Consider the following 15259-nt stretch of genomic DNA (forward strand, 5'->3'; position numbering starts at 1 on the left):
AAAGCCTGGTGTCAAGGTGTAGGCTGCTGGTCTGAAAGGCGATGCCTTTTTCTGATCCAGGGCCTGACCTTTGCTTACATGACAAATCCTTCCTTGAGCAGTGCTGTGGCCATGGGGGGAGAGCGGCTGGCGGGGGAGGCAGGATCTCACCCCCATGGAGGCTGCTTGAGGGCAGAGTCTGCCTCTTCCTCTCTGGGCCCCACCCCCTTTGCGTTGCTCCCCAGGGAAGCTCCACTGCAGGCCACGGCTCCCCCCCCCCCCCCAGCAATGTCTGCGGGCCAGGAGGGTGGGATTTGGCCCCAGCAGGCAGCACGCCAGGCCTGTGGAGAGAAGCGGGCTCCAGGCCCGGCGGGGACGCAGCCCCGGGGCCAGGGGGGCGAGGCCACCCGCCTGCCTTGATGTCGCCCCTTGATTCGGGAGCAGCAGAGGAGCTGGCTCGCCCCCGAGCGCCCTGCGGGGTCCCCGCCCGCGCCTCCCTCAAGGGAGCAGCCCGCGGCTCTAGGAGGCCGTCGCGGGAGCCAGCCCGTGCGCCTGAGGGGACGGCACCGGGGACGGGGGCACAAAATGGCGCCGCCCCTGCGTTCCCCTCCCCCTCCGACAACCAGACCCCCGATCCGCCCCCATTCCCGGGCCGGCAGAGGAGCGGCTGGCGCAGGATCCCCTCGCCGCCCTCTCCGTTCCCTCGCATGAGGCTGAAAGCGCTCCCTTGGGGCCCGCCGCCGCCGCCGCCTCGGCGTGGCGTGGGGCTGCGGGCCGGCCTCGGGGTGGCGGCCTGCGGGCCAGGCTCCCTCAGCCACCACGGGGCGCGCTGTGGTGCGCGCCGGCTTCCCCCAGCAGGTGGCAGCGGGGGTCCCAGGCGCCGCTGAGGTAGCGACCCACGCCCGCCGCGGAGCGCTTCCCGGAGGCGGCCCGGCCGGCTCCCCGCACACAGCGAGGGCTTCCCCCGCGCCGGGCGAGCAGCCCCCCGCAAAGTTAGGGGTTGGATCCGCGGGGGGAGGAGGGAGCCCGGAGCCAACTTGTCCCGGATCGCCGCCGACCCGCAGTTGGAACTGACACCTCCCAGCCCCGGCTTATTTTTGCTGATTAAAGGGACGGACCTTGGTCCTGCGGCCGGGTGGCTGTTCAGCCTCCCACTCGCTCAGTGCCATCCCCTTTCTCCTTCCTTTCTTCCTCCTCCTCCCTTCTGCCCACACCATGGAGTTTACTGAGAGGAAGAGGAGCAGGAAATCCCAAAGCTTTAAACTGATCAACCAAGGTAAAGTGGCGCTGGCGGGGGGGGGGCGGCTGGGTGCGTGACTTTTTGTTTATTTGCCCCTCAAAGGGACTTTCGGCTCAACGTGTCTCAGAGGAGGAGAGCAGGGTGTTATGAAATGTGGGCTTCTCCCTTCCCCTCTGTCTCCTCCAGCGTCTTGCTGCCTTCTGCTGTTTATTATTTAACTCCTGGGCTCTGTTTTGAAAACCCTCTCCCCAGTGGGGGCACGGCTTCCAAAGCAGATGCGATCCAAAACAAAGTTGGATGGCGATTTCCTTGTAACCCCCTGTGAAACAAACAAAAAAAGCGAGTCAGGAAATTATCAAAATAATGGCACTTGGGGAACAGAGAACCCTTTCGATATTCAACTCCTCCGGGTTGTGGGGGGTTTTTTTTTTTTTTTTGTTTTTTCCTCCCCTCCTGTTGATTGCGTACATACACGTATTTCAAAGAAAAGCCTAATAGAGGTTGCCTTTCAAATAAAATAAACGCAGCTAATTAATTGTACATGGGAAAGGAAGAATTCCTGGCATGTAACTTGTTCGCTCGGTGTGTGTTTGCTTTACGAAAAGAAGAGGGTGTTTTAAAAGGGATGGTTAAGAAAATACTTGGATTTTTGTCGGAAAAAAACCAGACCGCTCAATTTCGATCTTTTAAAAAAAATAAGACAGAGTCGCTGGTGGTCATTTTAACAGGTGGACTTTACAGCCTTAGCGTTTTATTTTGGTGGGGGTATGTACTGCTACTCCAGCTGATTAGATCTTTTACTCTCATTGATTTGACTTCCGTGTTTTAAAGTATTGAGCTGAAATATCTCCATGGAATGCTGTGTGTGTCCTGCATGCTAAGTTCAAGGCAAGTGACTTCTTTGGTGTAATGTCACAATTTTTTTTTTTTTTTTTGGTATGTGACGGTTCTGCACTTAGTATATTTAGGCATCCCTCTTCAGTCAACGTTAAATGAAAACAAACGGGAAGCAAAGGAATTAAACAATGAAAATAACCTCACTTTGAGGAAATATTGAACAATTAAATATTTTCATTTTACCATTGCAGTAGAATCTTGAGCATTGCACATAACATCATTTTTTAATCTAAAGGAATACTGTCAGGTCAAAATTGGCCAAAAAATTACTGTAGGTTTTGTAAAAAACAAGCATTTGCAAACATGTTGCCAGTAGAAATGTATTTGGGGTTTAATGTTCCAAACGAAACAGGTTTTTTTTACAATTATATATTCTCTTGCATTGCTTATAATCACAGGTTTCAGAGTAGCAGCCGTGTTAGTCTGTATTCGCAAAAAGAAAAGGAGTACTTGTGGCACCTTAGAGACTAACAAATTTATTAGAGCATAAGCTTTCGAATGCATCCGATGAAGTGAGCTGTAGCTCACGAAAGCTTATGCTCTAATAAATTTGTTAGTCTCTAAGGTGCCACAAGTACTCCTTTTCTTATTGCTTATAATATAAGCCTTGCTGAATTGTGCTAGTATGAGGATCTGAAAATGAAACTGATTAGTTGTTTGTATTTCCAAGTTGAGAAAACTGTAAGATGTGAAGAATAACACAAATAGTCAAAAGTAAATTATTATTTTACAAACATTCCGTCTCAAGATGTCATTTGTAATGTAGATTAATAATTTTTTGAATAATACTTTTAACTTTATTTCAGAGAGAACTAACTTTCACTCGTGAATTCTTAGCTATTTTTGGTTTGTCTGAGAACCCTTCTGGTTATAGAAATTTAAAGAGAACAACCACACTAAACACAATTTCTGAAAAAGTTGTATTTTGATTCTGGGAGAATGGAGAAGATAAAAATTGTATTTTAACAAAGTAAGATTCAGCTTGCTTCCCCCCCCCCACCCCATTTCCTATGCAAGTTGATTACCAAGATAATTATGTATAAATAGGTGTCCCTGCTACTCAGCTGGTGCTTCCTGCTTGAGTCATTCAGTAATGTCATAGTTTAGTGTTTACTGTGAGGAAATTGATAGGGATTTCATAGGCCCTGGTCTACGACATTACAGGCAGAAGAAAGGACTAAGGCAGACACCCACTGTTATATTGACTTATATTATGTAAACTATTGTCATGTTTACTGAATACTGTAGCCTCTCTCATCCCAAGAAATCTCAAAGCACTTTATCATCATAATGAACTAATTCAGACTACTGTGTACATAAGATTGTGTATACCTCCAATGCAACCACCTCTAGGCGAAATGCAGAAACTGTCATTCAACAAATTTATTTGCTACTCTGAAACCTGTCATACAACAGTTAAGGAACAGTGAAGGGTCCCATATGTAACTGAAGACACAGGGGAAATTTTATAGAGATAGCATGCAATCTGTTTCTCTGAGCATTATGAATCTGCCCCTCACTATAGTTCTTAAGCACTGTTACACACTTTTGCCCAGATTTTGACAATCTTCATCAGGAGGTATAAAAATATAGGGAAAAAATGAATAATGTATCAGATTCTGGTAAATCCTCTTTTTTTATAATTCTCACAAAAAAGACTCTACCTTTTCCCACCTGTGTACCTGGAACTTTATCTTTGGTTTCATGTGCTGTGCAACTTAATTCTCCTTCATCCATCTGCCTGCCCCCATCCAAAAAAACCAAAACCAAACCCCATTTCTTCTGACTTCCCTATCATCACTCACTTCTTCACCTTTCCTTCCTTACGTTCACAGTCCTCATCCTTCCCTTACAGCCCTTCTGTCTGTCTGTCATGTTGCTGTATTATGTGTGATTTTGGTTTGCTGCAGGAGAGAGAGTCTTTTTTTTATTTTTTTATTTTATTTTTTTTGAGGTAGTCACACTAAAGTAGTGCTTTACAAATAATAAGTAACAATAGAGTTCGTATATTAGGGGATCTTTAAATTCTGGACCTGATTAATTTGTCAGAGAGGCAGGTGCCTATCTCATAAAAAGAGTGAACATAATACTCCTCGCTTCTGTTGTGCCATTTTTCTGAATATCTCAAAGCACTTTCCCACACATTAATTAAGGAAACCTCACAACATCTTTATGAAGCAAGTGAATGTTATAAAAACCACTTTACAAAGGGAGAAACTGAGACATCTGGAATTAAAGAAACCGGTCCTGGTGAGGTGCTGAGTATGCTCAAGTCTCATTAAAGTCAGTAGGAACTGAGTGTGCGCAACATCTCACAAGAGCTACTTAGTACCTTATTATTCAGTCCAAAGTGATTTTCGCACGGTCACACAGTCACGAGGTCACGGTCACTGTCAGGTTTGTCAGTAGCAGAGTCAGAAATAGAATCCTGGTTTGCTCTCTCCAGTATTCCCTGTTGTAAATGCTACTCTCTTCTTGTGTGCATGTAAAGAGTGTAGTTGTTTTTACTAAATGCACACTTGTGGTCAGAGCTCAGACTGTTTATCCAAGTTGCATTTCATTTGAAATAGAAAATCAGTGTTAGCTGTAGAAATCAATTGCCATGAGTCAATATCCATATATAGGTTTCAGAGTAGCAGCCATGTTAGTCTGTATTCACAAAAAGAAAAGGAGTACTTGTGGCACCTTAGAGACTAACAAATTTATTTGAGCATAAGCTAAATGCATCCGATGAAGTGAGCTGTAGCTCACGAAAGCTTATGCTCAAATAAATTTGTTAGTCTGTAAGGTGCTACAAGTACTCCTTTTCTTTTTATCCATATATAGTACCCAAATCAGGTCCCATAGGAATTCAATGGCCAAATGACATCAGCAGCACAGGATCATGGCACAGAACTAAAAATTTATCCATAATGTATATCACTAATTTTCTTTTGAGATAAAGTGTGAAAGTTTCCCTTGGCCTATAAGAGGGTAAAGTTTTCATTTACATTATACATTTGCATTCCATCTGTAAGGCAAGAATCCAGATAATAGGCATCTGGTGAAATAATTTACTGTGAAAATGAACATAGTAATATAAGCCAGACGTAGCTTGTCCCTAAAATCTGTGAAATATTTCATTTCTCTTCAGTTTGTGCAAAGTTTTTTAGGGAGTGCTGATACAGAGCACATTTTCTGTGGTTAATTTGATGTACATGGAATAAACTGCAGATTTATTGATAAATGATGTAATAAAGCTGTAGCAATGTGTTCAGTGTTCATTTTTTCCAGATCACTTGAGTTCTAATTTTTTTTATTCTTTTTCATTCCAGATTATCATCATGAGGTATACAAGATCTCTGACTACAGCAATGATGTTAATGGGGAGACCAAAGAAACACAGTCGGTTTTTTTAGGTATGTTCTTGTGTTGATTAATTTATGAGCAACACAGCATAGCCATTTGCAATTAGGGGACAGTGTAAAGACAGGAGTTGTATGCCATTGCTTAATATGACATTCTCTTCAAGACCTTTTTATTTTACAGATTGCCAATATATCCTTTATTAACATTGCTAAAAGTTGTAGTTTCAGACATAAATGTTTATTAGAGTCTACACAGAGTGCTAATTATCATTCACTCTCAGGGCCAGATGCTGACTGGGCAGTTTTGCAGCTCTCTGTTCACCCCATTTACATTGCATATTCACTGGCATGCTTCACTGGCAATAGTTTGTGTAATTGGGGTATTACATCTTTGACATCTGGGTAACAGAATTTCAATTTCCAGGAAGCTGCTGTTTGTTTGGTGTTGCTTCTGCCCTGGGTGGGACAGAGGATTAATGTAATGTCTTAATGTAATGTCCTTTCACCTCTGTAGCCTGGCTGCTAATACTGCCATCGCAAAATTGAATTAAATCAACAGTCAAAAATGTGTAAAGAAAACAGAAATGTAATATATAGTCTGCCTTAACTACAGCTTGATAGAACTGATTATCACTGAACTGCTCATCATTTTTGTGGCTGTGTACTCTTCCTTTTACATTTCCACTCCTGTCTTATCTAGAGTCTGATCTTGAGAGGTTCTGAGCCTCTGCAGCAAAGAGCTAAGTGTCTTAACCCATGGACTTCAGCAGGACTTGAAGATACTCAAGACATCACCTCATTAAGGCCTGATCCACCTCCCAGTGAAGTCAATATGAGTCTTTCAGTTGACATCAATGAGAGGTGCATTTGAAAGCAAATCCAGTATCTCTGATCCTGAATAGTCCCATTAAATTCATATGAGTAAAGGTTGTCAGGCTCAGGCTCTGGGTCTGATGTTTGAATCAGTAAAGCCCCATAACTGTCTGGCAGATACTGACAGCATGTCTGTTTTAGCACAAAAATGTTAGCTCAGAGATGAGCATGCAAGTCCTTGAGAGGATTGTACTACTGTATCATGCAGACAGTACTGTTACATATAGACACAATGGCTTTTAAAAAGTTGATTGCATACATAATTTCCTTTCTTCAGTCTTTGTGTTTTATTATCTTCACAAAAATGTTAAAGTATAATGTAAGGTACCTCCTATCTGAGTCTTTTTACAGTGCTTTTGACTTGAAATTCATGCTTTATGTTTGAAAGGTTAATGTGGAAAACTAATTATTATCTTGGTAGCCAAATGTGTGATGAGACATTTGTCTGTGTAATTAACAGTGAAGAACTTTTATAGTTTCATAAAATCGAATGCCACATACAGTATGCTGTTTGCATTTGTTTTGAAGAGGTGTCCAAAACAGAGATGTTTATGGCTGATATAAAGTGGAACTGAAATGTACTGTAATGCAGGTGTCTGTGCATTTTACAGCATTTCACATTGTTAAAATAGAAGTCAGCAGATTAATATCTTTATTTTGTCATGATAAAATAAATAATGTGTACTTGGAACGGTGGAACAGTGCATAAATTACTCAGTAATTCCAAGAATATATTCTGTTCCAGGAATAATATCTTCCACAATTTATTCATACAGAAAAAGTTGACGTTACATAAGTCTATGAAGTTACTTGTTAGTTTTAATAGAATTATATCCAAGTATGATTTTTTGTCAGCAGCTACTACTGTATAGTTAAACTTGCAAAAGGGTTTCTTTTATATAGCTGTGTTTTCAAATAAGAACATAAGAATGACCATACTGGGTCAGACCAGAGGTCCACCTAGCCCAGTATCCTGTCTTCTGACAGTGGCCAGTGCCAGGTGCCCCAGAGGGAGTGAACAGAACAGGTAATCATCAAGTCATCCATTCCCTGTCACCCATTCCCAGCTTTTTGCAAACAGAGGCTAGGGACACCATCCCTGCCCATCCTGGCTAATAGCCATTGATGGACCTATCCTCTGTGAACTTACCCAGTTCTTTTTTGAACTGTTATCGTCTTGGCCTTCACAACATCCTCTGGCAAAGGGTTCCACAGACTGAATGTGCGGTGTGTGAAAAAATACTTCCTTTTGTTTGTTTTAAACCTGCTGCCTATTTATTTCATTTGGTGACCCCCTAGTTCTTGTGTTATAATAACACGTCCTTATTTACTTTCTCTACACCAGTCATGATTTTATAGACCTCAGTCATATTCCCCCTTAGTTGTCTCTTTTCTAAGATGAAAGTCCCAGTCTTATTAATATCTCCTCATATGGAAGCTGTTCCATACCCCTAATCATTTTTGTTGCCCTTTTCTGAACCTTTTCCAATTCTAATATATCTTTTTTGAGATGAGGCGACCGCATCTTCACACAGTATTCAGGGTGTGGATGTACCATGGATTTATATAGAGGAAATATTATATTTTCTGTCTTATTATCTATCCTTGTCTTAATGGTTCCTAACATTCCTAGTGGGGGGTGGATTTGAAGTACACTTTTTCATTTTAAAAAATTCATTGTAATGTAGCATGAAAGTACAGTAGTCCTGCTCCAGAGGAAAATGTTCTTGATCTGACTGATTATAATCTTTTAGAAATCTTACACCAAGTACACACAGTAAAGGGTACTTTTTTCCCCCTTTGCTAAGCTCATCCAGGGCTAACTCCTGCTCCTGTTGAAGTTAATAGCAAAACTCACACTGATGGAGGATCTGACCCTAAGAACCTGATCCTGTAAATTGCTCTGCTGAGCTGGATGTCTGCACCCATGTGGACCTTTGTTAACTTCACTGGGGTTCCACATGGGCTGAGGGGTTGGCCCATGTCCTTGCAGGACTGGAGCCAAAGTGTACAATGAAGGAATGTTGTTATACCAGATGTTCATAATTTAGCTATAAAGTGAAATGGCTAATACCAGATAGCTACAAAACAGCCAGGACAACTTTTCAATTATTTTGGAAAACCTATGATCTGATAAAAAGAGTCCCCTTCCTGCCTCTGCTTTCTCAGCCAAAATACTTCCTTAATCTAGGGAAATGTGCACAGAGCAGGGAGGCATGAGGATGGCAGTCCTATTCCCACTTTTTCTACTGACTGGCCTTCATAATTGCCTGTACTTCAAAACCATAATCTGGTGAAGTCTGAAGAGGATTACAGCAGAAACAGCTGGAGTTTGAAAGTTGTGTTTTGGTGTGGAAATAGTCCTTGCAGAGGAGGGTTGCATGTTTTTGTGCCAGGAGAAATTCACTTTCTTTTGACCAAGTGTTTGTAAAGCATATAGCCTGAGTATGATAGTTTTGGCTGGCTCATTACAGATGCACGTAAGAAAGGATGCACTGCGCATGCACATGTGTGTAGTTGTGTGCTTTAAACTCCCTGGTCCCCTGAAGTGCTTTGAATTGGTCCGTGTAAATTCTTCAAATACGGCAGCTGAGTTTTGCTGGCCTTTGTCCAGGAAGGCAGCATTCTGGTGATGTTCTGAATAGAAGAACTTGAATGCTGTCTTGCAGTTATTTGTAATTCAGCAAAACTTTGAAGCTGTGTAAAGTAAAAGGTAAAACTGACTATATTTTTAAAATATTTCCTACTTTTTATTTAAAATAAAAAATGGGACGTTAAATTAAAAAGCTGTGCTAAGAGAACATTAAGATTATTTGTTTAATTTATGCACTCTGTCAGGAAATGCCAAAGCAAAGGATGAACGTGTAATCTCAGTAGAGATTTTCATTTCATGATAACATACCATTTCTTAGCTACTACATATAATCATATAATTTTTTTTCACAGTGTGGGGTAGAAAAATTACATAGTTCTATGTAACACTGTGATAAAGACAGCCCATGAAATTAATCTATATGAGAAGTACACAGTGACCTGCATTTAGATAACATACTACATACAGGTAAAGTATAACAGTAAAGAAAAATAGTGAAAACATACTGGTGAAGTAGGGGTTTAGGCATTACATTACAACATTACCAGTGATGTTTCATTAATCCAAGTTGCTATAAATACACTGTTGTTACTTAATACAGTTAAATATTTAGCACCTGGAAGCACACCTGCATTTGTCAGTGGGAGAATTCAGTTTGTACCTGTTTTAATTTGAAGTATTTTGATGATTCTCAAAGCAGTATTGTAAATTCTGTACACAAATTCTCACTCATTAAGGAAACAGTTTAACGTTATTTTAAAGAGAGCACATCCATTCCTCAGAATAAGTAGTATCTGAACTTTATTAAAACAGCTTGAAGTTAGGCCACTTGAAAATTATAAATTAGTTACATTTTGGCATAAAAGAGTTATAGTTGAACTAGAAATAATAAGTATATTTTGTCATACACCTTGGTTATGTGCATTTCTCTTGAAAAATGCTTGTGATATATTAAAATAGGGCTAGATTTTGCCACTTTTACTCACAGCTCTGCAGTGGAGCAGAGCCAGCCATGGCAATGTTGAAGCCAAGTCAGATGGGAGATAGATTTTTGCAGCTGTCCTCCCATGTTTATTCTCCACTGAAGACCAGAGCTCTCCTTCAACATAGCTGGCCCCATGGGCACACTGGGGTTGCAGGATGCACAATTACAGACCCATATTGTGTATTAGTTTAAAAAAAAAATAGGCTCCAGTTCAGCAAGGTACCAAAGCACATAGGTGCTATTATTTGTATTGTTGTATCACCTAGGAGCCACAGTCATGGAGCAGGACCCCACTGCGCTAAGTGTTGTTACTCCTGCGGGCAATCTGGGCCAAAAAATTAAAATTTCTGCACCAGAAATTTAAAAATTCTGCACACAATATTTTAAAATTTTGCAAATTTTATTTGTCAAAATAACACTACATAATCATGCCAGTGTCAATTATTTTGGTAATTTATTTCAGAATACCTATCAACAATACAGACGCTCACAAAAATTCCCCCGGGAGTAGAGAGTTAAAGAAACCCCTATGACAACCCAGTTCCTGTTTCTCTGCCACGTTCCCCTCTGTCCCTCCGAGCCCAGCCAGGGGGCCAGACACCCACAACTCCTCCCTTCCAGAGCCTACCTGTTGCTAGCCCCCACCCCCAGCCAATATACCCGAACCCCCTCCTCCCCAGAGCCCAGCTCCGACGCCCCCTTTACCCAGACACCCGTCCCCCTCCCCTCCACAGAGCCCGGGATCCAAGAGGGAGAAACAGCCTGATGCTCAGTCCCAGGCTTGCACAGTTTCCTGCATGCTGCCTTCTCCTTCCCTCAGAATACGCTGGAAACTACAGCTGCCAGGAACCCTCTAGCTCCCTCTCCCTCCCCCCAGCAGTGTCTTCTATGTGCAAGCTGGGCTCTGTCGAGTCCAGTAGCCTCTAGTAGTGGCTAGCAGCACTGCATCCCATTTCTGTGGGGGAAAGGAAATTCTGCACGCACAACGTTAATTTCTGCAAAATTCTGCATTGTGCAGTGGCACAGAATTCGCCCCAGAATATGTTGTATAGACACAACAAAAAGACAGTCCCTACCCCCAAAGATCTTACAGTCTATAAGACAAGAGACAGCAAATGGATACAGACGGGGGAGTACAAGGAAACAATGAGACCATGTTGGTCAACATGATGTGCTGTGCTCTCAACTGTCTAACAGTTATCAAATTATTTTAGGCATCACATCAGCCTAATTTTCATGGATAGTCTCATTGAAGTTGATGAGACTGGCTATTTACATTCCTGAAGTTGTGCATGTGTTTAAGGACCTTGCTGAAGTGGAGCCATTACACATTTTTTCTCAAAATCTGTTTTTTACAGCTATTTTTCCTGAAAATGTTTTATTTTGGGGGTGGTATGTAAGAATGGAAATTGAAATCTTTTCTAAAGAACAGATGATGCCAAGTAGCACCGTCTTAAATGTATTCTAAGAGGAGGATTGATTTGATCAGTTCCTTGATCTTCATTATTCCTCTTGCTTATGCCGTTTGATTTTTTTTCCTATTACCAGTAAAAAATAGAAGCTTCATATTTCAGAAGTAGTTTTGAATATTTCCTTATTACTAATGAAATATAATGCCTACTTTAATGAGCAAAATAGCTATCATCTGCCCCAAACATATATATTCATTGTGCAATCAGTAGTTTCATACATAAAATTAATACTTAAACGGTGCTGAGAGCATTAAAGTATGTAATTGTTATTATTTAAATGTGCTGAATTTATTTGAAACAGTTACATTTTTCTTGTACTTATATTTTCTATTTTCTTCTTATATAATCTGCATTTTAAGGCAGCCAGAAGTTTGGCTATATACGGTTGTACAGATATTAGCTGTTTTTTAATTTATTTCTATGTATCCCATTATTATGAAATTCTGTGGACCAGGGGGCTGATCCTTTTCCCGTTAAAGTCAATGGGAGCTATGTTGTTGATGTCAATGGGAGATGGGTCTATCCCTTAATAGGTATCTGGCTCCTCTCTTTACAGTCTGATCCTGCACCCTTTAACTCAGATGAAACTCCCATTGATGTCAATGTCTGAATAGGATTAGGCTCATAAAAAGATAGTGTATTTGAAACAACTGTACCCATTGTTGTTTCCTTCAGCAGAAAACAGCAAACCAAATTCCATGGTATGGTATACGTAAGAGTTTTAAAAACCATGGTATGGTATATGTAAGAGTACAGTATTTAAAAACAGTATTAGGAAAGCCAAGATGAGAGGGTTTTTTAACCATGGATATCCCAACTACTGCTTTAATACTGCTGTGTATTAAAGCATGGCACAATACGTAACTACCACTCGAGTATGTCTTTTATTTTTATTTATTCGTTGCTTTGTAGTCCAGCAGCTAGAAACTCTTACTGGCATCTAAAATCACTAATCTCTATCCATTACCATTTTTGCTAATTTACACTGATAACTGTGGCTCTGTTTTCATTAGGAGATGAAAGCCGGGAAATTAAAAAACAAATTACAGGGATGAGAAGATTACTGAATGACAGCACTGGAAGAATCTATCAGCGAGTTGGCAAAGAAGGAGAAAAACTGAAGGAAGAACCCCAGGATTTAGATATAGCATGGGCCCAGCGCCTGACTGCCCTGGCAGACTCCCAGGGGAGCCTCCATCCTTCTCAGAATGGTGCATGGAATGAAGTGTCACCTCAAACTAGCCATTTTTCAGGGCAATATGGGACTCGGTCTAAAAGCTTCCAAAATGAAACAAGAACTGTAGGATCCAATGGTATGATCTAGATTAGATATTCCAAATACCATTTTTTACTATACTAAATATGTACCTATGTTCAGATAATTATAGTATGTATAAATAAATTATTGATAAATGATACTTCATAATTAACAACATTAAATATAGTTGTCACTTTAAAAGACTGTGGGTGTGGGCCTGGTGCATGCTGCTCCCGTAGGACTTAAGTTTTAAAGTGGATTCCTAGTGGTAGGGCATAATATTAATATTTTATTCTATAGAATTTATTTCTGTGCTTATTAAAACCATTGTTACTGAATTCATAGCTCCCTAAGGGCCAGGTTCTGTCACTCATACTCACACTGAGTAGCACAATGAAGTCAGTAGCACAATGAGATCAGAGGACTGCTTGTGGAGCAAAATCCAACTCTGCGTCGGTAAGGGTGGCAGAATCGGGCTTAAATTACTTTTTACCTCCAGATATGAAATACCATTGTAGCCATGATCTAAAATGCCAGTTTTTTCAACACAGGGCACATGCACATGTAGGCTTTTGTTCTTATGAGACCATTAGGGATAAATTGTGATGGAATCTAGAGCATGTTGTCCGTCCCACTTCCAATGTAGGCTTGTTCTCTGAGGTGGATGTTCCAGTGCTCTTAAATGTATTTTTTCTTAGTGCTGTAAATGTCACAAATGAGCTTTCTCTACTCCCTTGGGAGATTCTTCCGTAATCTGCTAGATCTTTCTGTCCAAGAAATTTCCCTGACATTCAACCTAAATTCCGAATTTCTAATATAAAACCTGCCTCAATTCTGATATCTTGTTTATCAACATTTTAAATGGCAATTGTGAGCTTCTATCCAAAAACATTGTCAACTAAATTGAAGTTGTCCCCAGAGATATTAATAATTGCATAGAATGATATCTGTTGTGTGTCTTATAAGGACACACATGTATTCATCATTTGTAGCAGATGCAAAAATGATGACTGTTGTTATTCCCTATGCTGTACAAGAGAAAGTACTATCCGTGCACTCAGAAGCTTAGGTTTCAGTCCTCCTGGATTGACTATATCCCTGTATAGACAATGATTGGACTCACATGTATTGGCAAAAAGAAAAGGAGTACTTGTGGCACCTTGGAGACTAACGAATGTATTTGAGCATAAGCTTTCGTGAGCTACAGCTCACTTCATCGGATGCATGCAGTGGAAAATACAGTGGGGAGATTTTATATACACAGAGAACATGAAACAGTAGGAGTTACCGTACACACTGTAAAGAGAGTGATCAGGTAAGGTGAGCTATTACCAGCAGGAGAGAAAAAAAACGCACACCTTTTGTAGTGATAATCAAGGTGGCCATTTCCAGCAGTTGACAAGAACGTGTGAGGAACAGTGGGGGGGAGAGGGGAATAAACATGGGGAAATAGTTTTACTCTGTGTAATGACACATCCACTCCCAGTCTTTATTCAAGCCTAATTTAATGGTGTCCAGTTTGCAAATTAATTCCAATTCAGCAGTCTCTCATTGGAGTCTGTTTTTGAAGTTCTTTTTGTTGAAGAATTGCGACTTTTAGGTCTGTAAGCGAGTGACCAGAGAGATTGAAGCTGTAGCTCACGAAAGCTTATGCTAAAATAAATTTGTTAGTCTCTAAGGTGCCACAAGTACTTATTTTCTTTTTGTGGATACAGACTAACACGGCTGCTACTCTGAAACATGTATTGAGAGATCCAGAAGATGTTACAGTAACTCAGGTTTTGTGGAATTTTTGTTTTAGTGTGACAGTATATTTTAGAGATACAGTAATTTAGGTTTCAGAGTAGCAGCTGTGTTAGTCTGTATTTAGGGTTTATGGGCCTCACAGGGTTTTGTTTATTAAGGAGAGATTTGAATGAATGAAGGATGAGTGCCCTGCACAAGGGGAGAGGGTGGGAATTCCAAGTGTAGAAGACAGCACAGACAAGAGTGGAAGAAGAAGGTGAAGGGGGTGCAGGGATTATTGTAACCAAAGGAAAGAAATAACAAGCATAATTACAAAGCAAGGGCCTGATCCTGCACCGCTGAAGGCAGTGGGAGCTTTGATTAGGTCAGGCCTTAAGGCATTAATTCTACAAGCTGACCAGGATGGGCAGATTCCTCTGCTCATTTAATGCCCACCGATTTTAGTGGAGGTCTGTCTGGCACAGGGATCTGGCTTAACATCCCAATCCTGCAAACGCTCATGCATGTAAGTGAAATGTTTATAGAATCTGGGCCAAAATTATTTTTTTAGAATTTTTTTTTTATTTTATTTCTCTGATTTTCTTTAGAGGATCTGGCAGCAATGTGCCATCTTAATTGCTTTTTGGTTACACTCAAATTGTTTTTGATGAATTGTACTAAGTGCTTTTCAAGAATAAATTTGTTAATGTAGTAATGTTGTTACACCAACATGATTTACTGTCAGCGGATCCATTTGTAGAGAACCATTCTAGGTTACTTGCTGATTATGCAGAGAGAACCACCAAGCAATGTATTTGTGTCTCTTCTGTCATATAAGCCAGTATCAAATTCACATGCTGGCTTGCCTGCAGAATGGAGGGAGATGGGTC

At 40.8% G+C, this 15259-nt stretch overlaps 1 protein-coding gene across 6 annotated transcripts in view; it reads left to right on the forward strand.

Moving 5' to 3' along the window:
* Positions 1-735: 735 nt before the first annotated feature.
* Positions 736-15259, forward strand: part of BEND7 (BEN domain containing 7) — a 67784-nt gene continuing 53260 nt past the window's right edge. For 2 of the 6 annotated variants that reach the window (XM_043498303.1, XM_043498308.1), the window contains exons 1-3: positions 851-1255; positions 5431-5514; positions 12400-12699. In XM_043498303.1, coding sequence (XP_043354238.1) covers positions 1195-1255; positions 5431-5514; positions 12400-12699 — 445 coding nt within the window. In that variant the 5' untranslated portion in view covers positions 851-1194. Of the gene's footprint in view, positions 1256-2726; positions 4741-4942; positions 5515-12399; positions 12700-15259 lie in introns of those variants that run through there. The other 4 variants (XM_038409585.2, XM_038409595.2, XM_043498328.1 and 1 more) reach the window with 4 other exon arrangements.

This window comes from Dermochelys coriacea, chromosome 1, assembly GCF_009764565.3.
Source record: "Dermochelys coriacea isolate rDerCor1 chromosome 1, rDerCor1.pri.v4, whole genome shotgun sequence".
NCBI classification, from domain to species: Eukaryota; Metazoa; Chordata; order Testudines; family Dermochelyidae; genus Dermochelys; species Dermochelys coriacea.